Source organism: Anser anser, assembly GCF_964211835.1.
Source record: "Anser anser genome assembly, chromosome: 3".
Taxonomy (NCBI): domain Eukaryota; kingdom Metazoa; phylum Chordata; class Aves; order Anseriformes; family Anatidae; genus Anser; species Anser anser.
Window position 1 is genome coordinate 6380770 of NC_139722.1, and position 24607 is coordinate 6405376.

General features: G+C 46.8%; 3 protein-coding genes across 5 annotated transcripts; 2 read left to right on the forward strand and 1 right to left on the reverse strand.

The window, feature by feature from the left end:
* The first annotated feature begins 786 nt into the window (after nucleotides 1–786).
* On the forward strand, nucleotides 787–13535 carry TDRD6 (tudor domain containing 6). Its single transcript, XM_083831745.1, has 5 exons — nucleotides 787–7641; nucleotides 8079–8197; nucleotides 9353–9442; nucleotides 10214–10271; nucleotides 11215–13535. Exons 1-5 carry the CDS (start codon nucleotides 933–935, stop codon nucleotides 11274–11276), a joined length of 7038 nt encoding a protein of 2345 aa, XP_083687871.1. The 5' UTR covers nucleotides 787–932; the 3' UTR covers nucleotides 11277–13535.
* LOC310897788 (platelet-activating factor acetylhydrolase) lies at nucleotides 12466–24607 on the reverse strand (the record flags this gene model as incomplete). Of its 3 annotated transcripts, none has more annotated exons than XM_083831747.1 (11): nucleotides 12466–13791; nucleotides 14160–14308; nucleotides 14948–15121; nucleotides 15560–15651; nucleotides 15839–15952; nucleotides 17217–17364; nucleotides 17755–17823; nucleotides 18373–18466; nucleotides 19032–19182; nucleotides 20724–20848; nucleotides 24501–24607. In XM_083831747.1, the coding sequence occupies 11 exons, from the start codon at nucleotides 24553–24555 to the stop codon at nucleotides 13688–13690; spliced, it is 1275 nt and encodes a 424-aa protein (XP_083687873.1). In that variant the 3' UTR covers nucleotides 12466–13687. The 3 variants fall into 3 exon arrangements, with proteins under 3 accessions (XP_083687873.1, XP_083687872.1, XP_083687874.1); XM_083831746.1 differs by lacking the exon at nucleotides 24501–24607 and adding an exon at nucleotides 22154–22556; XM_083831748.1 differs by lacking the exon at nucleotides 24501–24607 and adding an exon at nucleotides 22150–22490.
* LOC310897798 (U3 small nucleolar ribonucleoprotein IMP3-like) lies at nucleotides 22555–23671 on the forward strand (the record flags this gene model as incomplete). Its single annotated transcript, XM_083831786.1, has 1 exon — nucleotides 22555–23671. The coding sequence occupies one exon, from the start codon at nucleotides 22555–22557 to the stop codon at nucleotides 23107–23109; it is 555 nt and encodes a 184-aa protein (XP_083687912.1). The 3' UTR covers nucleotides 23110–23671.

Genomic DNA, 24607 nt, shown 5'->3' on the forward strand with positions numbered 1-24607 from the left:
AGTAATTTTAGAAGTCTTTTAGTGAGGAGATGTTTTAACTCTTAATAAAGCTATTCTGAGCAGGAAACACTAAAGAGATTCGTAACACTGCCAATGCCTCATGTTTTGTATTAAAATAACTAAATTTGAATAGCAAAAACTGCTACTTACTGCATCACTTCTTAGTGTGTGGCAATTCAAAATTTTTCAAGCAGAAGCTTCTCCTGTGTGAAGCACACGGCCACGTTTATTGGACTTACCAGTTTCAGAAGCTAAGAGTCAGTCCGAGGAGGGCACCACAGCTTTCGGGCTTGGCTCTCCTGTGTTATAACAAACAAACACAGCACCTACATTTGCTGCTTCACGAAGCCCTTACAGGCGGCTCGGCCCCTGTCAGAGGCCGCCCGGCCCGTCAGAGGCGGCCCCGGCCGCGCTACAAAATGGCGGCCGCCGCTGAGGCACTGAAGGAGCCCGAGACCCCTCCCGTCCCGCCCTCACACCGCCGCCCCCTCGCCAGCCAATAGACGCCGAGTCTTGCACCTAGGTCCCGCCCCCGGTGCTCGCTCCACCCAATGGAGGCGAAGCTCCACCCGGCGCCGTGCCGCTGCCGCACAGCCGGCATGGAGCGGTCCACTCTCAGCGAGGGTGGCGCCGGGGGGCTCCGCGCTGAGTCCTGCTGACAACTTTCTCCCTCGTAGTGCCTCCAAGCATCCTCCGTTTAACACAGGCAGCCCTCTAGATTGGCTAACTCCCTTTTATCTTGCTTTCATTATCCTACTCCCACCCCTCTTGCTTTCGTCGCCCCCCAGGATAAGAAAAATGGACTCGACCACCCCGGCCGGGCAGCCGCACCTGGCCGTTTAACGCCTCGCGGGTCACGTGGGCGGCGCGCGCTGTATGAGGGGGCGAGGCAGGAGAGGCTGCCGCCATTTTGCATCGTGTGGGGCTGGGGGATGAGGGGCGCCATGGGGCTCGCGTCCAGGCCCCCCGAGCCCGGCACCGCAGTCACCCTGCGGGTCTGTGCCGTGGGTACGTGCCCCGAGGTGCCCGTAGCGCAGCTCTGGGGGTTGCTGGGCCAGCGCGGTGCTGAATATATCCGCCTCCACAGCGAGATCCAGGCAGCGGCCGGGCCACGCCTGGTGAATACACCAGGCCCTGTGGGGCAGGTGGCTGGTGAGGCTGAGCTGCGTGCTGGAGACCTGGGCCTGGTGGAGCTGGCTGGGCTCTGGTACCGCTGCCGTGTGGTGAGTCGCCATGGCTGGGACTACCGCGTGTTCCTGCTTGATGAAGGCTGCACGGTGGCTGTGTCTCCCTACTACCTGGCACGGGGCTGTAAGGAGCATTTCTGCCTGCCGCCGGAGGTGCTGGGCTGTGTTGTGGCTGATCTGATGCCGGCTGGAGGCCCCATGGCGGCTGCCTGTGGGGATGCGCCTGTCTCCACCTGGACAGCAGAAGCTATGGAGTTCCTCGGTCACCTGCGTGGCAAGGAGGTGTCGGGTGTGGTGCGGGAGGTGATGGTGCCGCAGCATCTCACAGTGCTGGAGCTGCCTCAGCTGGTGGCCCAGATGCATCACCTGGGCCTGGCCAGGCAGGTTACTTCTGGCTGGTTCTGCCAGGTGCTCAAGGACTATCTAACTCATGAGCCGTTAACAGACCAGCTCAAACTGCAGTCTCCTGCGCGTTCCCTCACAACTTCCACCGTGCCACAGTTTCTCCAAGCTTTCCACTTATATCAGCCAGCGTCACCTGCCTTGGACTACTTCTACCCGCAGCTTCAGCTGGGTGTGACAGAGCCCGTCATAGTGACCCACGTCTCTGACCCTCACCACGTCTACTGCCAGTTGCAGAGCTTGTCGAAGGAGATCCATCGGCTTTCTGATACCATGCGCCACATTTATGACAGGTGGGAGCAAGATTTACAACCCAAAGTGGGCTCACCCTGTGCTGCGCGTGGTGTGGGGGGCTGCTGGTACCGAGCGCTCCTGCTGGAGGTCACCTCTGGGGAGCAGGACCAGCAAGTGGCTCACGTGTTCTTTGTGGACTATGGCAGGAAGGAAACTGTGATGGGAGCTAGCCTGCGCCACCTGCCCCTCGAGTGCTTTCGCATGCCTGTGGTGACTTACCCGTGTGCTCTTCAGGGTGTCTCGGATGGGGGTTGTGGCTGGTCCCTGTCGCAGATCAATGAGCTGAAAGCGTTGGTGCTGGGCAAAGGAGTGCGAGCTCGCATCGAAGCCTTTAACTCCTTCGAGCATCTCTATAACGTGAGCCTGTATGGGGAAAGTGGCATCAACCTGAACCACGTCTTTGGGGTGCAAGCTCACTGCCTGGTCAGCAGCCACGTGCAGGTCAGCCAGACTGAGGCGGGGCAGCAGCTGGAGGTGGAAGAATCTGCAGCTGGAGAACTGGAACTGCCACCGGGAGCCCCTCCTGTTGCTTTAATGCCCAGAGATCTGGCCTCTGCTCCTTCAGTTGGCGTGCACCTGAAGCTGGGTGTGTTCCACGATGTGCAGGTCTCCCATCTCCGAGACCCGTCCGAGTTCTGGCTGCAGCTCCACGAGCATCACCAGCTCTTCAGGCAGCTGATGCAGAGCATGTGGAATTTTTACTCCAATGCCACGCAGCTGGGTGATGTCGTATGGGACCTACAGCCTGGGTCCCTTTGTTGTGCCAGTGGAAAAGAGGGTGCCTTTTATCGAGCAGTAATCGCCAGGGTTCTGGACAGTGGTGTAGAAATACACCTCATGGACAGAGGCAATACCGAAACTGTAGACCGGGATAAGGTAAAGGAGCTCCTTCCTCAGTTCAGGGAGCTGCCAGCTTTAGCTCTGAAGTGTTGTTTGGCAGATGTCTCCCCTCTGAGGGGGACTTGGAGTGAAGACTCTGTGTCTGCCTTCAGAGAGATTGTACTGAACAAGGGACTGAAGGTTCATTTTCGCAGTGCACAGGGTGACAAATACGTGGTTGAAATTCTTGACCAGTCCCAGGTGGGGGAGAGAAGTGTGGGTAAACTCATGGCTCAGGGGGGGTATGCTGAGTACCAGGGGTGTGAAATGCCTGAGACTCCTCAAAAATCATCTGATAAGGCTGCGAGGCAGGCCTCTTCCCCAGCGGGTGCTGGGGAAGAAAAACAAATGAATACAGCTAAAAAGCTCAGAGAAGAACCTGGTCTAAAGAAAAATGATAGAGCGCTTAGTCCCGCAGCTGTGATGGTCAAGGAGAGCCCTGTTGCAACCACTCATGGTTCTAAAAGTACTGAATCGCCTCCTGCTCAGGTGTATGAGGGCAAGGAAAACCTGCCCATCTCTCACAGGCAGAGTTACCTGGAAATGAGGCCGACCTTCTCTTACGGGGGCCAGTTGGAAGTGGGAAGTACAGTTAGTGTGGTTGTATCATGTGTTGAAAGTCCTGGTTATTTTTGGTGTCAGTTAAGTAGAAATTCTGATGACTTCACTGTATTAGTGGCTGAAATTCAGGAGTACTGCGAAAATTCATCCCACCCCAATACTTGGCCGAATTCTGTATGCTTAGCCCAGTACTCAGAGGATGAAAAATGGTACAGGGCTCTGATTGTCAGCGAAGTTACTTCTGCAGAAAAAGTAGAAGTCATATATGTTGACTATGGCAACAGAGAGTGGGTGTCTCTAACGAGTCTCCGCTCAATTCCTGAACATTTCCTCCAGTTAAAGGCTCAGGCTTTCAGGTGCAGCCTGTACAACTTAATCCAGCCTAATGGTCAGGACCCGTTTGTTTGGGATGAAGCAGCAATTCTGGCCTTTCGGGAGTTTGTTGATGCCTCATCGTGTCACTTTGAGCTGAGGTGCACGATATTTGCCTTGGCTTCTGTTAATAATAAGGAGCTCTTTAACGTTGTAGATTTAATGACACCTTTCCAGAGTGCTTGCCAGTTTCTGACGGCCAGAGGCATGGCCAGACCTCTGTCACCTCAAAAACCTCTGGCATCCTGTGTTCAGCTCCATTCGTTCTATTTTTCCACGCACGATATCAAAATTGGGAGTGAGGAAGAGGTTTTTGTTACTCATGTCGATGATCCATGGACGTTTTACTGCCAACTCGAACGATGTGCAGATGTCTTAGCCCAGCTTACCGATAACATCGGGCACCTCAGTGAAACAATGACCAGCTTAGAAACTTTGCCGAAGTCTGGAGGCTTGTGTCTGGCAAGGTACACCGATGGTAGCTGGTACAGGGGAGTAATTACAACCACGAAACCGAACAAGGAAGTCTTTTTTGTGGATTTTGGTAACACAGAGACAATAGAGAAAGATAATCTGCTTCCTATACCAAATGATGCTTATGATATTTTGCTTTTGCCAATGCAGGCCATAAAGTGTTCCTTATCTGACATAGCCAATGTTCCCGAAGAAGCTACAGAGTGGTTTAAGCAAGCTGTCCTGGAAAGGCAATTAAAAGCAATAGTTGTAGCGAAGGAATCTGATGGTAAACTGCTAATTGAGTTGTTTGATGGTAATACTCAGATTAATGCAAAACTGAAGGAGGGGTTAAGATTAAGAAATAAGGCAGGACTGAGTGGACAAGTAGAAAATGAAACTTTGTGCTCTAAAGGTACAGATGTGAAAAAGAGGAATGGGCCTGCAGAGTCTTCTCTGAATACAGGTAGGCCTCCTGAAAGAAAAAAATGCAGACCTGAAGCCCGGGGAGGAGAGGGGAGTAGCAAAATGCACGTCAAGCCAGAAGGTGTAAGCCTTCGCCAGCCTTCTGTGAAGAGAAGACTGGCAGATGAATTACTGGAAGCTGATGAGAAGTTGAGCAGTAGTGAAGGTGCTTTGTTAGATAGAGTGGGGGAGGAAAAGCAGTCTGTGCCGCCTGTCGAGGTGGATGCCCAGTCGGATAATAAATCTGGAACCGAAGGCGGATGTATACCAGTTAGAAATGTATCTGACCTACCCCAGCAGAGCATAACGCCAGCTTATAAAGCGTTAACGTATGTTTCTCACGTAAACGATCCTTCAGATTTTTATGTTCAACTCGCAAGCAACGAGGCTCAGCTAAACAGCGTTTCAGAATGCTTAAACAATGAAACGCCAGCAAAGGGCCCTTGTGGGCGACCCTTGCAAACCGGAGACTTGATCAGTGCTGTTTATTCCGAGGACAGCCTGTGGTATAGAGCTGTAGTAAAAGGGAAGACTTCTGATGATTCAATCAGCATACAGTATATTGATTACGGTAATACTGCGGTAATCAGCGGTGATCAAGCACACAGGCTCCCCGAAGACTTAGCTTCGGTTTCAGCAATGGCCATTCACTGCTCCCTAGGTGGACTTAAATGCAACAAAAGTACAGGCTGGACAGAGAAGGCGATTGAGTACTTCACCAAGAGAACAAGTGAAGTGCTGCTCACGTGTGAATTTGTAGAGAAGGCTGAGGATAAATGGGCAGTTATTCTCAGTGACGATCAAGGTGTAATAACAGTCGATTTAGTTGATGAAGATCTTGCGAGAAGGGAAGGGTCTTACTCAACTGAAATGCTTGATGGAAGAGAGAGTGGTGATGTGATAAATACGTGCCAGCCTTTGCCTTCTCAGGCACAGAATGAAATTTCCAGTGTAAGTGATAGTAAATCATTTATCTGGAAGTTTCCCGAGGCAGGTCAGACTGTACAAATTTATGTCACGGTGGTAAAAGGTCCAGAATATTTTTGGTGTTGCAGTGCTGATACAGAAAGCATAAGCTACGTAGAGGAAAAAATAAAGGAAGCTGAAAACCTTGGACTAAGCTCTCTGAGCAATTGCATTAAAAGTGGTGATATTTGTCTAGCAAAGTACAGCCAGGATGGGAAGTTCTACAGGGCCAAAGTCACCAGCGTAACAGATGGCAATGTAGTTGTCACACATGTGGATTATGGAAGTGAGGAGACTGTTGGCTTGGAGATGCTCAGGCAAATTCCATGTGAATTGCTCAAAGTACCCAATCAAGCATTTGCTTGCTGCCTGTCAGGTTTCAATTCCTCAGAGGGCTCGTGGCTTAGTGAAGCAAAAGAGAAGTTTTATGATATGACTGTAGAAGTGCTACTAGAAGCTGAAGTAGTAGAAACTCGGGAGGATAAAGCTTTTGAAGTCCCTCTGTCTGTTGTCAAGCTGGAAGCATCTGGGAAGAGTATTAATGAAGAGATGAAAGCTTTTTGGAAGGCTAATACAGGAAGTGATCACAAAGCTGTCCCAAACCTTGAGAGCCCCTCACAGAGAAGCAGCTGTTCAAGCAGCGATACGGGTCCATGCCTCAAAAGAGAAACTACTGTTGTTTGTGGACTAGCTCAGGAAGGAAGCGAAAGTGCCTTACTTCATTCTGAATGTTTCTTGGATGTCACTTCTGGGAGTTCAAATGCTGTAGGAGCAAACGCGTCGGACGGAGCTGTTGAGCATGTGCCTGGGAAGGCTGACGATGGACCTGAAACAGTTGAGGCTCAAAGCAGCTTTGTCAAAGAGGTCCCTCTGCTTGAAGAAGGGCCCGCTGTCGAAGCATTACCAGAAGCAGCGAGAAGCTGCAGTCTTCATATTTTGGGGAGTGGGATGAAACCTGCGCTGCAGGAGCTGCCTGGAGCGCCGCTCCTACAGGACGCTGAGCTGAAAGCAGAGCAGACAGGTGGTGCTTCCCCAGGCAGCCTTTTCCTGGGGGGCAAACAAAAAGAGCTGCTGAGATGGCCACTGCTCCAGGTACAGCCTCCTGCAGGTGATGACACAGAGGCATTGATGGAACTGGATCAGTTACAAATGCACTCTTACGATGATTTAAGAGAGTTCCTACTTGAACTGGATGCACTTTCAGTGTACTCCTCAGCTGATGAAGAAACAAAGGAAGCACTGGAAAGAGAGTCACCTGAAATGCAGACTGCTGCTGGCAGTGAAGCAAGAGAGAAAGCGTTGGAACGGGACGCGTTTGAGCTGCCACTCTTGCACGACGAGATGGAGGAGTTGGCAGTTCTGAAATCACTCGAAATTTTACCCTCTCTTACCGAGAGAGACAACCTGGTGCCTTCGGTTAGTGATGCAGAGAAGGCAGAGCTGTTTCCGTCTGACGTTCAGCTTGCTTTGGGAGAGAATGCAAAGGTACTGGAACTGGATTTGTCAGGGGTTCATAAAGCAGAGGCTTTGCAAGAAGATTGGATAGAAGTGGAGCCTCCCCTAATGCTGTCTCCGTCTGATGGTAGGCCTCAGAAACAGCTGGACCTGAAGACCCATGACATGCTGTCAATGCTAGGCGCTGAGATTGAGCAGCTGCTGGAGCTGGTGCTGCCTGACGTGCAGCCTTCTCAGGAGGATGGAGAGGAGGACTCTCTAGAGCTGGAACACACTGCCCTGCAAAGTTCTGCAAATAGTGGGAGTCGATTTTCATTTCTTACAAAAGACTTAACAAGCCAGAGGCCTGTTTGCACCGTAAAATCGTGGGACTGCAAAGCTGAGAAACATAAGGAGTGGCAAAAGAAGAAAGATGACCGTTACATGGAAGAATGGATGAGAAAAGACTTGGATGACCGTTACGTGGAAGAATGGATGAAAAAAGACTTGGCTGAATCGTTTAGAGAAAGTGGAAGGGCACTTACACACGTGCAGTCTTCAGGCTGTAAACATATGGATGAAGAAACAGGAAAAACGCAAAATGATGACTTGGCTGGCCGCAGTGCAGGTAAAGTGTCTGATTTTAACATGCTAAGTAATCAAAGTGTTCATTTAAACGTAATGTTAATGAATTAGATAAACGTTCATTCATTTAAATGTAAGAATAACTTGTAGAAAGCAATTTTTATTCTCTAGTAAGCTTTTTAAGGCTTACTTTTGGTGTTAACCTGAGTATGCATTGATGGGTTATGGAAATTAGAATATGTGTAGTACTGTGGCAAACGTGACAGTAACAGCAAGTAATGTGAGAGGTTAATGGTTTTATGATTGGAAATCTCATTCAAAGTGTGAATGCATTTTCAAGATTTAGGATGACAGATTTTATTAATTAAAAGTAGTTTGGAGGAGTACAGGGGGATTTGGGAACAGAGTTGAGGGAGTTGAGCCTTTTGGCTTTTTTGGTTTGTGTTTTCCTCCTTCATTGATATGTCAACCTTTTTATAGAATGCAGCGAATATATTTGTAACCTAAAAGGCTTTGCCGTTGGTTCAAAATGCGTGGTGTGGACGTCCCTCAAATGGTGTGAGGCTCGCATTTTGGAGGTATCTGAAAAAGGTACCAGGGTAAGTACGATTGAGTGCTTTTTCTCTATTTGTAAAACCTGGTCCTTCTTTTTGTCTTCTCCCAAATTTAGAATATTTTGCGGGGAAAAAAAGACTTAGTATTGTGAGGTTGGATTCTGGACTTCTGGACTGGAACTAGCTGTCTCATAGTGAGTGGATGCTAGATGTCAGTGCTTGATACTGCTTTTGCATCTCATTCTCGTAAATAGTCTGGGAGGACTGGTAGGTCTGGCTCCAGTTGAGACAATACTTGTGGTGTGGAGTTATGTTATATCTCGACTGCAAGTTACTGTTTTGCCATGGAGCTGTATTTACTGTTATATGCCCATGAACCTTGCCATCTTTTTACTGATGTTTTAGGGAGTTACTGCTAAAAACAGTAGCAACTTGAAAAGGAACTTGACTTCTATATTATAGATAACGTACAGCTATTCTTACATCAGTGAAACAAATCTTTACTGAATTTGTGGCTGGTGGAAATTAATTTAAACACTGGATTACAACATGTTGGGCTGCCTTGTGCTGCTGCTGTTCTTTTAAGATGGAATAAATGAGTATATGAGTAATGCTTTTTCCTCAGGTTTGGGGTGTGTGAAAGTATGCATGTATAGAGAGAGAGAGAGATTATAAATAATGATAATAAAACGGGCCTTTAAGTTGTAATTTAAGATTGCAAATCCGAAAGATCATTTCATGAAAGTAACTCCTTGGAAGATAGAATGCCTGAGATTATGGAGGCCAGGTCTTCTGTTTGCGGATTTCTTCTGCTATCTAAAGCTAGTTCAGCTGCATTCAGGAGATGAGTGTCAGGTATGGAGTGATAGACCAATTCATCAGTTTCCTGCCCCCTCTGATTTAGTGGGTGTTTTCCAGCCTTTCCCTCTCACAATACTTGGATTAGAATCCCAGGAGAGGCTTAAGCTAGGGTGGTGTAGAAAAGAACTACATGTGAAATACTTAAATGCAGCGATTCTTTGCCTTGAATTCAGTAGTGATGCTCAGGTTTACTAGCAGTCAATTTCTTCTTCCTTAGAAGATCCACACTAAAAGCTTTCTCAGAGGTAGGGGTGAACCCTCAGTGTGCTTTTTTTTCCTGTTACTGGGTTTTCTTGGATTATCGGCGGTGCTAGATAGGAGTTGGCTCTGTCCACACAGGTATTGAATCTCTCTACCGGCTGTGAGGAGATGGTGGATCCGGAGAACGTCTGGAACGTTATTCCTGACCGGGCCGGCAGATCACCCAAGGTACGGTGCTCTGTGGGACTGGGAAAAACTGCAGATTTATAGAAAGGGCACTCAGAGTTGTCATTCTTGCTGTGTCACCAAGAGGATGGAAAGGCAAAACAGCATTAATCTAAGTCTGTGCATTTGTGCTAACTGCTAGCAGCACAGTGTTTTTAAGACATTATATTGTCCTTCTCTAATAGATGACTTAAATCTCTATGGAGACAATAGAAATTTAAATCTATTCTATGATTTATGCAGTCTGTTTATGTAAACTATTAGCCATTTGGCCTGAGGACAGTGAATTTGGTCTGGTGATAGCTTAATTAAAAAAAAAAGCTTGAATGAGGAAATGTTATTAGAAGACTATTGTAAATCAGGAACATTAGAATAATGCTGGTGACACGCAGCTTTGACACATGCAGCTGGCAAATCGTGGAACATACTTGTATTACTAAGTAATTAGGCAATGATAGGAAGCTTTCCAACAGTATTCTTCATGAAGCACCAACCAGTGAAACATTCATGTTTAGAACTCAGAGTTAAGTCTGTCAGTCATGCTACTGATGATGACTGGAGAATTAATTTCCAGTTCATTATTCATAGCACAGTTTTTGTATCAAAAGAGGTGGAAGATAACTTGACTGATTCATGTGGGGCGGGGGGTAGAAGCAGTGCAGGAGAGTCCAGCAGTGCTGGTGTGAAAAGTTAGTTTAATATTTAAAGAAACACTGCAATGGAAAATATTTTGGCAATGGTGCCAGCTTCCTAACAGAATCCTCTTCTCTTTAGGCAATTAACCATGCAGCAGAAAACACACTTCCCTCACCAGAGGAATCCTTACTTCAAGGTAAGATTACCTTAATTAAGCCTCCCAAAGAGGTTGCCTGATCAGGGTTTGGATGTATTCTAATTTCCTACTAAATGCTTTATTTTAGAAGATACAGCTGAAATACTTTTTTTAAATCCAGGTATTTCCTTTAACACTGTTGTAGAATTCATCATAGTGCAAATGATGAAAGCTGCTGATGTCTCAATTAGAAATCAATTTAGTATTTATTCAACCTACTGGATTGAGCCTCTTGGGCAAACTGGGGTGGAATATCTACCTATGGTAAAGATTATGGTAGAATTTTAGGCGTTGGCCATCAGCATGTTGCTTTTCCTCACATTTCTGAGGCAAGCTGAGGGACTGTTGGTCAGACTCTACTAAGAATTGTAGTTTGGGACTTGAATGTTCCAACTTGATTACACTGGTGAACCTACACATCCTTTCTCAGTTGCATCACTTAGATGCAGGCTTATTCTTCTCTTGCTGTTTCTGGTTTTGATGATATTGATTGCGGTTTTTGCAACTTGATTTAAATCTTTTTTTCTCCTTGGCTGCTAATTACTGAAGTCCAAATTTGGCCTCAGTATTCTTGCATACTTTGCATGGTCTCAAGTCTGTTCACCTTCTTAGCAACAGCTGAGTGAACACGAGCAAAGGCCGTGCAGATCAACAGGATGCAAAAACTCCCACTGAGGTTTATGATGAGCCCACTGAGGGATGGAGTGGCTCCGAACTCACAAGTGAGATCTGGGAGCACTGCTTGTCTCATCTGCTTGGACAGTTCAGGTGTTTGAACTGCCTTGTCATTTCACAGTAACTTCTAATGAGTAGCCTTTTAATAGGGTCCAGTATGTTGATAGTGTTTGTCTGAAGGCTTTTATAGAGCTGCGACTTCAGATATTAATGCATTTATGTGTTTATAGAAATATCTCGATGGGTCTGATCTGTTTTTTCTTTATAGAAGAGCAAACCAGTTGCAGTTCAGCTAAATCTGAGAAATCTGAAGATCCTTATTCTCTCTAGCATTCCTGTAAGAATGACGTGTTCTCCACATGAAGCTTCAAGCAAGTACCTGTGTACACACCATTGCCATGAAAATGGGTTTTCATGGGAACAAGACTACAAGCAAAACACTGAGTGTTTCTTCTGCCTAACTGAGTAAATGCCTTACTGCCATACTTCCCTGTCGAAGAATTAGTGGTTGCTGGCAGACTGCTGTCTGCTTGGCATCTTAAAGCTGTGCTTTCTTTAATTAAACAAGAATGTGCCTCTTGACAGGCATTCATTACTGGATGCTTTTGTGTCCTAACTTATGCCTGGCTGTCAGTGGGTGGTTCTTGAACAAAGGTTTCTTGTGAGTTACTGCTGTGTAGGCTACTGTGGTACACAACACTGCTTTCTGGTGTTTTCTTTTCAAAAAGTTGCATTCTTGTTTTTTGTTGTTTGTTTTTTTTCTTTTAGAAAAGTTAAGGGTATTTACGGGGGGTGGGGAAGTTTTTCTGCTCTAGAGAAACAGTTGTGTAGCATTGGAAGTCTTGTATTTGGTGCTGTTACAAAGCAATGGAAGAAGCTGGAATAAAGCTGGCTGACACTGGGGCATGCTCTACAGGGTTTTGTTAAATTTTTTGGCTTTCTTTCCCTATGCATTTGCCCAAATACAGTGTAACACGTACAGTGTACCACAAACTGTCACAGGTTCTGTATGTCTGCAGCTGTACTGCAGGTGATGTGGCTATGCACATCCTGCAGTTACTGCTTCTGTTTTGATCTGTAGTTCTCTAGAGCACTGTGAGCCATGCTGAATGCTTTGTAACGCTAGAAACACTACCCAGTTGTGTACAAAACCGAACTTGGGTTTGTGATGTAGCCTTTAATAGCAGTAACGAAAGCTGAAGCTTCAATATGAAGCAGACCTAGCAGTGTGGTTGTGCTGCTGCATGTGTGGTGTGCTCCCAGCTGCAGCTCACCACACAACTTATGCTCTTCATGTGTTGAAGAGGGGGCGCTCTTTTTCCTATTCCTGTTCCATGCGTCTGCAGTGTAGGTTCTTTTGAGGCCGGGAGTTTTTCACAGTGCCATGGCAAATTACAAACACAAGGTCTCATCTTGTAACCATCTTGCTGAGCATTACAGTAGATCCTGAGCATTAGTGCTCACTCAGTAAGAGAAACACTTGCATATTGATCCCCTTAGCAGAGACAAGACATGGTGGTAGGCTGTAAAGAATTTAATTAAATTCTGAACAACAGGCCTTAGCTGTCATTGCAATCTCATGTTAAGATCACAGATTATATAAATACTTAATTACAGTTAAAACACAACTGGAGCAAGCAACACAGTTGTTTGTAACCTTATTTTGAAACAAATAGGCTACAGTTAGTAGTCCCCCTCTTGCAAGGCTTATTCACTTAGAAGTTGTTCTTCCTTGTGGCAACTTGAGAGTTCTGCTCTAAAAATCAGAGCTGCCTGCAGAGGCCCACACAGCCAGCTGTTTCTGCTGACACAGACAGCAATGCTAGAACCTGAACAAAGATGACTAGCTGAAGCGTATTACAACTGTACAGGACGACATGATCAAAAAATGCTTGCATGCCCCTCTTTAAAGGGAGCAGCTAGAACTGACACGTCTATTCCACAGGTTCATCTACAGCAGTGGTACCGAGTGACAGTGGTAATACAGAGATAGTAGTGGTAACATAGAATAATACAAGAGACCCTGCTTAAAGCTTTGCCTAGGGGGGTTACACTTACTACAGTGAGTGACCATTTCAGCAGCTTTTTGAATGGAAACCTCCTCTGAGTGTGGCAGCATGAACAGATCTTAAAAATGTAAGTGGGATAAGTTCATATGAAAAGTCGTGTCAGGACAAACTCCTTGCTTTGCTGTTACCTTAAACTATTTCCTGTTGCTTTTACTGTAGCTCTTCTTTTAAGTAGACAGTTCTGAAGAGCTTCTTCCTGGTACCTCTCTAACTAGAAGGAACAGAAATCTGCCCCAACTCCCAGCTGTTCCCAGAGCACAGCTGAAATAATTAAGTTTAATAAATTAGTTTTTTCTTACACTGGAAAAAAAAAAGGCTTGCTGGATGTAAACTGACTTGAAGCTTGGTAAGCAGAACTTTAGTTGAATTCCTGGTAGTTTAATTTATCTCTGCAAAGTTGATTCTAGGTCAGAAACAGAATATTTAAATTACCATCAAGTGATTTCCTGCCCCCCTCCCCCCCACTGCCTATAAAGCAGAAATTACCCTGTTATGGTATTATTTCTGAGAATCCCACTAACTCATCTGAACTTAACTTTTCTACGTTTTGATATATTTTTTGTTCTGCACCCCAAAAGCTGTGTCGGAGGCCAGTGCTATCACATCTGAGCAATATCTGGCCAACATTAGTGTCCTGGTTCCTGTGGTATTTACAGTACTTCCTCGCATTCCTTATTCGCCTTGAGATGGAGATAGGTCAATGTTGGTACCAGAAATAACATTGGGTCCTATGCCATCCACGAGGGAATCCCACTTATCAAAATCTTTCTTAAGACCTATAAAATGGGGGAAAAGAAACCCAAATGGTAATGAGTTGCATTGTCAGATTTCTGTAAAATGATACCAAAGAATTAAATAGGATACATGAATCAGCTTGGCAAAGTAGGGGATGCAGTCTTGCACGCTCCTAGTTTTTACATACTAGCACAAGTGTACTGAAACTCAGATGTTCTTCCTCTGAGTTGCTTAAATTATAAAAGTAACTTTTTCTAGAGTTTCGTTACAGTCTGATGCATTTTTTTTCCTGCTTAGATTTTTCTGAGACTTACTTTAGATCTTGTAGTAAGCAGTGTTTATTAAAAAAAAAGCTTTATAGGAGTTACATGTTGATTGATGTCATGCTTTGATATAAACAGATACTTACTCAAATGTTTCTGCAGGAAGGCTAGTGAAGCGTGGTTGCTTATATCGATAGCTTCATTTGGATCTATTTCTCCTTTTAATTTGAAAAACTTTCCAATGATTTCTCCGCTCACAAAGGTAAAGTCAGGAAAGCTCTGATGCACTGACCCTCTGCAAATACAGAATTGATCGACAGGCTCATAAGAACGTAGCTGACTGATTAGAAGACGACAAAGGCTTCTTGAAAGCCAGACACATCTCACACTATTTTATCGAGCAAATTCTAGTCTCATGAGCATGCAAGGTTAGCAGTAAATCCTGCCCTAACCACAGAAGGGAGGAAGTTTTGTTTGTGCTTCGTCTATATAACCACAACAGTGATAAGGAGTAGGCCTGGCAAAACCTTGAGATCACCAGGTTGTCTCTCTGCTCTGAGCATACATGTGTTATAGCGGTGCCTCCTCCCCTGTGCACGGTGCTTTTACTAGGGGAGTGTACAACTGCACCCAGAGGGCTACTTAAAATGTCCAAATGCAGATGTGTGAGGCCCAGAGCAAAACTTGTGCCTGGCAGAGGAACGCACACCTTGCAGTGTCTTAATGTTACTGCCTGCGCTGAGAAAGGTCTCCATCTCCCCTGTAGCAGACATATTGCTATCTAATTTAAATGTGCAGTGAAAACCTAGGCCCTGAGGAAGTAGTGACTGTCTGTCCTACAGCTACCTGTAACTGAACAGCTCTGACAGGAGAGTAAGTTCTGTAAACAAAGATTCATCCTTGACCACAGAAATGGTGGATCCCCGGCACTTACTTGATGGTGATCATTTTCTTGTTTGAGTCATTGGAGCTAAGCTTCTTCATCTTTAAGATATTATCAGCCCACTGGAATTTTTCAGAATTGATAAAAAGCAGCGGTTGCTGGACACTGTTTTGGTAAGTGTCATCGCCCACTGGCAGCATCCACGCATCGAGGGCAATGCCACACCTGCCGAAAACAACATCTAGATATTGTCACAGGTAGAGAGCTTTGTGAGGACGTTTTCAGCATGCTTTGATTTGCAGCAGACATGAGGAAACTGATGATACTGAACGGGTAAACACGTTAATGAATCACTTTGTAGCGATAATGCTTTCTACTCTGGGGGAAGAGGATTAATCCATTATTCCATTTGTTGGTCTCCTCTGCCAGGTGCAGCTGGGCACAGGAGCTTCTGCAAGGTCCCGCAGTGTCACGGTAAAATACAATACAACTATTGTGTTCCTCTGCATCCCCAAAGCTGAAGGAAGCATGAGTTGAAGAAGATGAGACATGCCAAACAGTTTTTCTTCAAGAGCTAATTTGTAGCTGAGGGATCTTAGGTAAGGCTCCCTGTTCCAGGCTTGTCCAGTGCCAAATGTTCCTTTCTTTGTTTGACATACATACCTGAATCTAATTTCTTTGCTGAGACTCTCAATAACTGTAGCACCACCAAAAGAGTGTCCCATCACAGCTATTCTGCTAGTATCAACAGAATCCTGTTAAAAAAAATCCAGGTGCTGTAAGAGACTTTCTTTCCCCATTTTTTTTTTCTTTTCAAATAATAGTTTTTGATCTACTGTGTGATCTTCAGAATAGTCTACAGGAAGCAGTTTAGTAACGGAAGAGGAAACCCAGAAGCTTTATTAGGTGTTTAACAGAATGAAGTCACTAACTTTCACTCACCTTCAGGTGATTCCAGTCAAAGTTTGAATTCAGTACATTCATTACTTCCTCTCCTGAATTGATTTTCAGAATGAGGTTGAGCGCTTTGATGCACTCCTGTGCTCTCTGCTGCACCTGGGAGACAGAAAAGATGGGGCAGAAGTGGGATGAATTATCAGACAACTGCTAGGTTTGCTGGCTCTTTGTACACAAAATTTAGTCTTTTTTTTTTTTAATATAAGGGACTGGTACAATAAGCACTATTCTGAACTGTAGAATGGATCTGTAAAACAAAACCCTGAGAAGTTTTGATCAAATCTGAATTTTGGGGGCCCCAAAATGTTGCAGCTCTTGTGTAGATCCTCCACTTGCTTCATGTGCACGATAGCTCTGGAAGCATCTTTGTGCTGGATGTACCCAAAGCAAGAAACTGCCTAGAAGCCCTTCCTATTTTAAATGCATACACATTACTGAAAAATGTAACAAAGCTGTTGCAAATACAGGTTTTCAGTGTAAGAAGTGTTCTAGATTTTGATATTTTTAGTAAAAAAAAAAAAAAAAAAAAAGGCTTAAAAAAAAACCAAAGAGCAACAGCATCATTGGGAGCAATCGAGTGTAGCCAGCCAGCAAGATGTCTGTGCGTTATGAATTTCAAGTAAATCTCAATCTCCTGGCTTCTCTACTAGCAAAATGTACAGGCAGCAGCTCCTGCAGGTTATTTGCAAGCTCAGATGTTGTGTAGTTGGACTCACAAGTAGGATGTTGTATGCACACAGGAAAGGACACTCATACTGCTGTCTGTGTGGCCCAGCAAGATAAACACTTCCCTGTTTGAGTCCACGCTGGGTGGAAGAAAACACTCCCATGTTTTAAAGGTCAGGTCTGTGCTTGGAGGAGCTTATCGCCACGACCACATCACATCTAGCACGGATGCTGCTTGTAATCAGGAAGTCTGCACTGCTTACACTGCTGTAATCCATGCCAAAGTGTGTCAGAGGTGGTGAAGCAAACATCCCCCTTACAGCAGTCATGATTCGTCTTGCTGGTAGCAGTAAACAAAAGCTACAGCAAGCCTAAGGCCACACAACAAACAATGCTTAAGGACAGGGCTGGGCAGCAAAACTGGAGACAGAGGAGAAACAGAAAGTAGAGGAGAAGCAGGTGAAAGAGCTGACTAAGAATGACAGCACAACCTCATGGGAAAGCTGTGTTAAGGAAGTAGTTTATGCTATGAAGAAAGCTGCTGTTGGCGTTTCCATCTTCAGGAATATTGGACTTTAGGCTATTGTGTACACTGAGCCATGGCAGAAGACTGCAGGCGTGGCCAAAGTGAAAGTGTCTGCAAGTGTCAGTCCTAAACACGCTGTCTCATTCCTAGCATGCAGCCCCAGGAGGGTACCTGCTTGTGACGCAAACAACGTTCTTCCTCTCCCGATTTTAGTTTCCTGTAGTAGATCCACTCCTTCTCCATGTTTGATGTAGACTCTTCCTCTGTTTCAGAACCAGACTTTTTTTTACAGTAATACGTTGCTGAAGCTGATTCATCTCTGTAATATCGACAGAAGGTTATTTCTGAGGATGTATTCCATTTCTTTGGGATGAAGTCAAAAGAAGTTGTAGTTTTCACTTGTTTCAAGAAACCCACGCTCCCAACCAGTGCTGCCCCACCAAAACTCCTTCCACCGTTATATTTGCCAGGTTCTAACAATAAACGAGAAAAATAGCATGCTTGGAGAATGACAAATGATACGTGCCACAGGACTTTTCATTAAAGGGCTTCAAATTTACCTCCCTTTGGTTAGCTAGGAAGCGAGCTAGGGAAGGGGTTGGGGCTGAATATGAGATATTAGTTACTCCTTTAAAAAAATCTTTACAAGTAACTATTTATTATGAGAAAGTTTCTTTCCATCAAACTGAAGAGCGCACAATATACCCACCTGTGCTCCACAGCAGCCACTATAAAGCCTTGAGAAGCCATCTCTATGCAAATAGCGGAATAGATTGTCCTGCAATCAAGACCACACTGGTGATACATACGCACACACAATGATTTCAGTCGCATTGCTCCTTAAACACTGACTGCACCCCGTATGTGCTAGCCCCCATTCTGTATTTCTCCTCTCTGCTTTAATTTGCTAACGAGCAGAGCAGGCTATGGTATGCCAGTCACCCGAGGGTGCTTTTTGTTGCACTACAGCCCGTTACTGTTTCAGTACCTATTCAGCAGAAAGAAAACGTTAATAATTTTTTAAAAGTAGCACATGGGACACTTTGCATCTTCAAAGAGCTGTCCAAAGATTAACTACCTAGTTCTCACAACATACTTATGCACCCCTAAAATATAACTGGCAAACACAGGTAAAGAAACCAACCCTGCTTTTATTTACTGGCATTGATTTCAGTGGAAGCATGCTGATACACAGCAGCTTGTTCCCCAAATGTTTTTTGACTCCACAGGGATCTCACCCCCTACTGAAAATCTGTTCAGAACCATTCTTAGAGACTGTTGTCCCCACGGATGACAAAAATAGTTTGTCAACAAACTGCAGAATTACCGAAAAGCGCCAAGTCCATGGGAAAAAACGAGGAGTGGGTATTTTTCTCCTGGCTTAAAATCAGCATTTGGTTTTGCAGGACAGGTCACTGAACCTACATAAAAATGGAAGCGTGTCATTAGCACTTAAATGAGAGACAGCACTTGTTCCTGTGGGAGAGATCCCGAGAGCCTGGTGATTTCAGAGGGGTCATCTAAAGATTAGGGTACCAAATCTTAAAATGCAGAAGATAAATGAAGACGCGATTCTGCAAACACTTTCTACAAAAAGATGTTTTCCTTCTCCTGTCCATAGCCTAGCACAAGGCCAACCCTTTACACCCTACAAGAACACATTTCTAGGAGCAGCCAGGCATCCAAGTTCTGTTCGTATTTAGAGTTTAGCATCTACCTGACCTTTGTATATCTGCAAAGTTCCCCTTGTGATTTGAATCCTGACATAGAGGCAGCTTCCCCACACCAACCCAGACACTCCCGTGTACAGTGGTCACGGACTGCGGTCCTGTGAGAACTGGGTCGCGTCCAGCATTGAGCCTCGCCACCCAAACCCTTCCCAAACACACACTCCTCTGTGGGAGAAACTAATGTTGAATCAAGAACATGCTGCTCACATACGGAGCTCGTGCCCTTGTCAAGAAAAAAAGCCCAAACCAGTCTCACCAACATAGTACTGGAAAAGCCTTTCTCCTACAACGCGGTACATGTTAAGGAAGTCAGAAAGTCCCTGGTAGTACTCTTTATCTGGAATCCACGGTGCCTCTTCGTTATCTGTGGCGTCGCATGAAGGATAATACAGGCGTAAGAAGCTTCCCTGCGATTAAAAACAAATGATATTTATTAATATATGACAAAAAAGAAGGAAGATAAAAACATTTATGTCAAGTGCTTCAGTTGCAAGAAAAACAGCTCAAGAGAATTTGGAGAATCTCATGAGAAAATTATTACTCAGTACAGGCTGAGCTTTGATGTCACTGTCATTTTGTCCGTGCAATGACTTGAAGCAGTACAACAGCTGACATCCTGGCAGTGATGCTCCCACCAGTGTCTCATGGAGCTGCTACCGAGCCCGTTCGCCTTGCTGTGCTGGGGGAAAGGTAACCGACCCTCCTAGAAGTACAGTTTTCCACTGGGTCAGGTCAGATTTTCCCCCGAGACCGGTATCTGGAGGTGTGGCCCAGCAGATGAGGTTTGGGCACTCAGGGGCACGGCCTCAACTTGGCCATCGTCTCCTGGCTAACTCGAGCAAACGGCTCTGTCTGCAGTCAGCAGCGCAGCAAAGGAGTGCAGTAACTACTGTTCCTCCTGTATCTCCTCACCAGGATATATACAGGCCTGTTAGGTCCATCTTTCTAACCAATTTTACTACTTCTGTTCCATCTGCCTCCATTTCTTACCACTGCCTTGGGTCTCCTCTTGCCATTTGTACACCAAGTCTGTGGGGGAACCACACGGGCTCCCTGTCCTCCCCTTGTCAATATTTTTCCTACACAGCAGTCTACCAAAAATCTCTTAAAGATCTCCCAGCAGACGAAGTGTGTGCAACACACTGCTTGAACGCACCGCCTGGCTCCTGATGTGCCTTTATTTAAATACGTTCCATCTAAAACTGCAGGCAAGGTGCACGAGCCCGGGAGAGCAGCATGAACGTGAGCTTTGGAATAAAGTCTGCTCCTCTAAGCATGAATTTATCAGTTTCATACACAGCGTGCACCAAAAGCTTGTTTAATGACTCTTGCTTCCATTTACTCATCAAGCTTAAATCAACCTTTGACACAGCGAGCACTAAGGAGGGCACCACCGAGCCTCCATCCAGGCTGGTAATTACATTAATTCAATCCCAGAATAGTCCCGCTGAATTTCTCCAGGTGACAGTTTACCAGGAGAGGAAAGAGGTTCATTACCTATCCCTGAGAGAACTGTCATTATGCAGATTGCTCATCCACGAAAAACACAGGGGCTGATTGCAAAGAGAAGCTAATCACTTTCTGGTGCTAATAGAGAGGACTCGGCAGAGCCAAGCCACAAATAACCACTGCAAACGGATCACATATTCCACCTAGCTGCTCTGAAGAGCAAAACCACAGTGCAAATGCATGAGCAGTCCCACAAAAAAAAACTCAAAACCAAGAGGATTTGAAAGAGAAACTTGTAAGCGAGCCCACCAGGTGGCTGCTATTCACTGCTCCCTCCTTCCCATCGCGGTGTCTCTCTCCTCTAACATCCTGGCACCAAGTGTGCCCCGCACGCATCCTGCACCTCTGTGCACACCTTCTGTCCGGTTCCCCCATAAAACCAGAGTCGTGAGGCTCGCTCTGAGCCTTAAATCCGAAGGAGGGTGAACCCAGTGCTTACCTCGGCTGCGTTTTCTGTCATCAGGTCCGTGCAGCCCACGGAGTGCGGCCCCTTCCCTTCGGGGATCCTGTAAAACTTCTCAGCGCTGTTGCTGCCCATTTCCTTTGGCGCTTTGGCCGACAGGCCTGGGGAGAAAAAAAAAAAAAGAAAAAAAAAATCACAAATCAGGAGAATTTGGGGGCCTTTGTGGCGTCTGTGCTCATTGTGGTGCTTGTGAGCAGACCGTATACCCTGAGAGATATAACAAATACAGCATGTTAAAGGTCCAGGACTGCTCAAACTGAGGATTAGGCCTATAAGAACAGCTGCTATTGAGGATCTGAGCTCCGAAACCCCAAGACACTGATCTGACACCTTCAGTGTGGTGGTGGTGGTGGTGCTGGTGGTGGCAGGCAGGGTGACACCCAGCAGCGGAGAGGCCGCAGGGCACCCAGAGGAGGCAGCGCAGGGCCCAGGAGGGCGCCCAGGCCCTGGATCAGTGGGTTCCCTGCGCCGAGACCCGCTCCCGGTGCGGAAAGCAGGAGGGGAAGTTTGGGGTTTTTGCAGCTCCCTGTAAACAAGCCCGGTCTGCGTGGCTGGGGCAGGGGGCTGAGGCCCTCCCTGCGCCCAGGTGGTGGGGAACGGGGTGGCTGTGGGGCGCAGGGGCTGCGGGGGGCAATGGGTGCGCTGCCCCTGCCTGGGGGGCCGGGCTGCATCCCACCTGCACGTTAGGGAAATGACATAAAGCGTGCCTGTCGGAAAACTAAACAAGGTGAAAAATAAAATAAAAATAAATAGAAATATAAAATAAAAAAAAAATTAAAATCAGGAATAAACTTCAAAATAAAAACAAACTTTAAAATAAAACTTCAAAATAGAACTTCAAAATAAACCTAAAATAAAACTTCAAAATAAGCTCAAAGTAAATAAACCTCAAAATAAGCTTAAATTATTCGTATAATAATAACATTAATACTATATATATGCAGTTATATTATTACATATGATAATATTATATAATATTTTATTAATGTAAATAAAAATAAGCTTACAAATAAAACTTCAAAATAAAAATAAATTTTAAAAATGACACTTCAAAATAAACTTAAAACCTCAAAATCCGCTTACAAACAAGATATAAAAATAAGAACACATTTAAAAATAAAACCTCAAAACACGCTTAAAAACAAGACTTGAAAATAAGAACAAATTTTAAAATAAAAGCTCAAATTGGGCTTACAAGTAAGACTTAAAAATAAGAATAAATTTTAAAATAAAACCTGAAAATAGGCTTAAGAGTAAGACTTAAAAATAACAACAAATTTTAAAATAAAAGTTTGAAATAAAATTTGAACTTGAAGGTGGGGCTTCAACACAAAAATAAGAAGGAGCTTAGGAATAAAAACAAATTAAAAACCGAAGGTAAGGATGCGATTAAAGCACGCACAAACCACCGAATTCCCAACCATCAGCCCCGGGGCAACGCCGACGAGCCGAGAAGAGCCGGATCGAGGCGCACCGGATCGAGGCGAGCCGGATCGAGGCGAGCCGGATCGAGCCGAACCGGATCGAGGCGCACCGGATCGAGGCGCACCGGATCGAGCCGAACCGCATCGAGGCGCACCGGATCGAGGCGCACCGGATCGAGGCGAACCGGATCAAGCAGAACCGAATCGAGCCCAGCCGAGCCGAGCCCAGCCGAGCCGAGCCCAGGCGGGCCGGGCCCAGCCCCTCCGCTCCCCGTCCCGGTGCCCGCCCCCGTCCCCTCCCCTCCAGCCGCCCCTCCCCGGAAGGCGCCGCGGTGGCCCCGCCGCCCGGCTCCCTCCTTCCCTGCGCCCGCCCGCCCGCGGCCATGGTGCGGCAGCTGCGCTACCCGGAGCGGAAGCTGCTGCGGCGGCTGTCGCTGGTGAGCTGGGAGGCGGCGGGCGGCCTGGCCGAGGTGCGGGCGCTGCGGCGCTACCGCCTGGGCCGCCGGGAGGACTGGGCTCGCTACAAGGCGCTGGCCCGGGCCGTGCGGGGCCTGGCCCGGCGCCTCCGCGACCTGGGGCCGCCCAGCGCCGCCTTCCGAGCCCGCTGCACCGCCGCCCTGCTGGGCAAGCTGTACGGCCTGGGGGTGCTGGGCTCCCGGCGCTCGCTGGCCCTCTGCGAGAAGGTGTCGGCCGCCTCCTTCTGCCGCCGCCGCCTGCCCTGCGTGCTGCTGAAGCTGCGCATGGCGCAGGACCTGCGGCACGCCGTCGCCTTCGTGGAGCAGGGCCACGTGCGCGTGGGGCCCGAGGTGGTGACCGACCCCGCGCTGCTGGTGCCGCGCGCCGTCGAGGACTTCGTCACCTGGGCCGACGGCTCGCGCCTGCGCCAGAAGGTCCTCGACTACAACCAGGAGCGGGACGACTTCGACCTGGCCGCGTAGGGACGCGTGGGTCGCGGAGCGTCCTCTGGCCTGCTGGCTGCGGGGGTGAACGCCGACTGACGCAGCGCCAGCATCGATGGCACCGGGGGCAGACGTCGACCACCAAAGGACCAAAATCCCCCAAAACGTTCCCAGGAGGAGACGCGCTCGCTGTCGGCAAAGCTCCTGCTTTTACCATCGACGTCCCCTCTCCTCTAACTCCACACCACGTGGGCAGACATCACCACAAACTGATCAGACATCACTCCGAAAACACCTGGCCCTGTGCACCCCACAAGGGCAGATTTCTCCAAGCCTGGCACTGCCATTTCAAGGCCTCGGATGCCCAGCAGCAGCTGCCGGAGGACGCTTTCATTAAGCCTTCTATTTGGGGACAGAGCGCCGATGCCACCCCGCTTGGTGACCTGGCCACCACTTTCCCAAAGCAGCCTCGTCCTGGGAGGTTGTGCTTTCACCCAGCGCAACTCGGGGGGGTTGCGGTCAGCAAAGAGGCCGAAGAGTGAATTTCTGGAACTGTAAAAGTTGTAGCCCCAAACGGAATAAATACATAAGTAAAAGCTAACGTTGTTTTTGTGTAAAGTCACAAGGGGAAGCCTGACTCGCAGGGCTGAGCCCCATGGCTGTGGCGGCTCTGGCTGGGGAGGGCTGGGGTGAAAGCAAACCTGAGCGGTTCTAGGGCCGTCAGGAGCTTCGTTCCCCTTCGGAAGAAGAGCAGAAGAACAAAAATGAACCAAGTTGGTTTATGGCGTTGAAGAAATGCGTGTAGTATCTCACAGTGGAATTTCCCTGAGACTTCTTGGTGATTTTAAAACGTTCTGGTGAGCCCCGCTTGTCATCTTGCAGAACTTTTTTTATGTAACTTTTATGTAACTTTCCCTTTTTTTTTTTTTTTTCAGCTAAAGCCTATTACAGAATTATAAAGTGCTCTTTCCAGAAGTGCTTTCTTTGCTGTTACCCTGGGCGACCAAAGGATTTGGCAGCAGAACAGGAGCGGAGCTGTGGGAGCTGTGGCTGCTCTGGGTCTGGCCGCGCTGGTGTGGCTGCCCTGAGCAGGAGGGGCGTTGGGTGAGTGGTGTCTGGGGGATGAGGCAGGACCAGAAACCGTCTTATGAGGGTTTTTTAGAAAGCAAACTAAATGTTAACATCTGTACCAGCGTCACAAGCCAAATGTATTTAATGGTGCTAGCTTTTAGAGCAATAATAGGTGCTAAGGAAGGGGCACATCTCCCTAAAAGGGATGGGATTTCCCCACTGCACTTGATTATATGAGCAACTCCAATTTATGCTTACATTTATTTTGGTAAAGCCTTACCTGTAACACCTTAAGAAGTCTTTCTCGGGGCACACGCTTTGCTCAGGTAAGAAATACAAATGGAGAAGACGTTCCTTACCTGAAGCACGACTTTTCGTGAACACCTTTCCAGCCCTCGTCCAGAGCGAAGTCATCGTGTCTTGGGAAATTCAGGAGGTTCCCAAGCCGGGTGTGGGTAAAAACAGG

Bases quoted from the DNA above. Each gene is read 5' to 3' on its own strand.
- TDRD6 (XM_083831745.1), top strand. From the start codon at position 933: ATGAGGGGCGCCATGGGGCTCGCGTCCAGGCCCCCCGAGCCCGGCACC. The intron at 9,443-10,213 runs GTACGGTGCTCT...TCTTCTCTTTAG, and splicing joins GGGCCGGCAGATCACCCAAG to GCAATTAACCATGCAGCAGA. The intron at 10,272-11,214 runs GTAAGATTACCT...TTTTCTTTATAG, and splicing joins AGAGGAATCCTTACTTCAAG to AAGAGCAAACCAGTTGCAGT.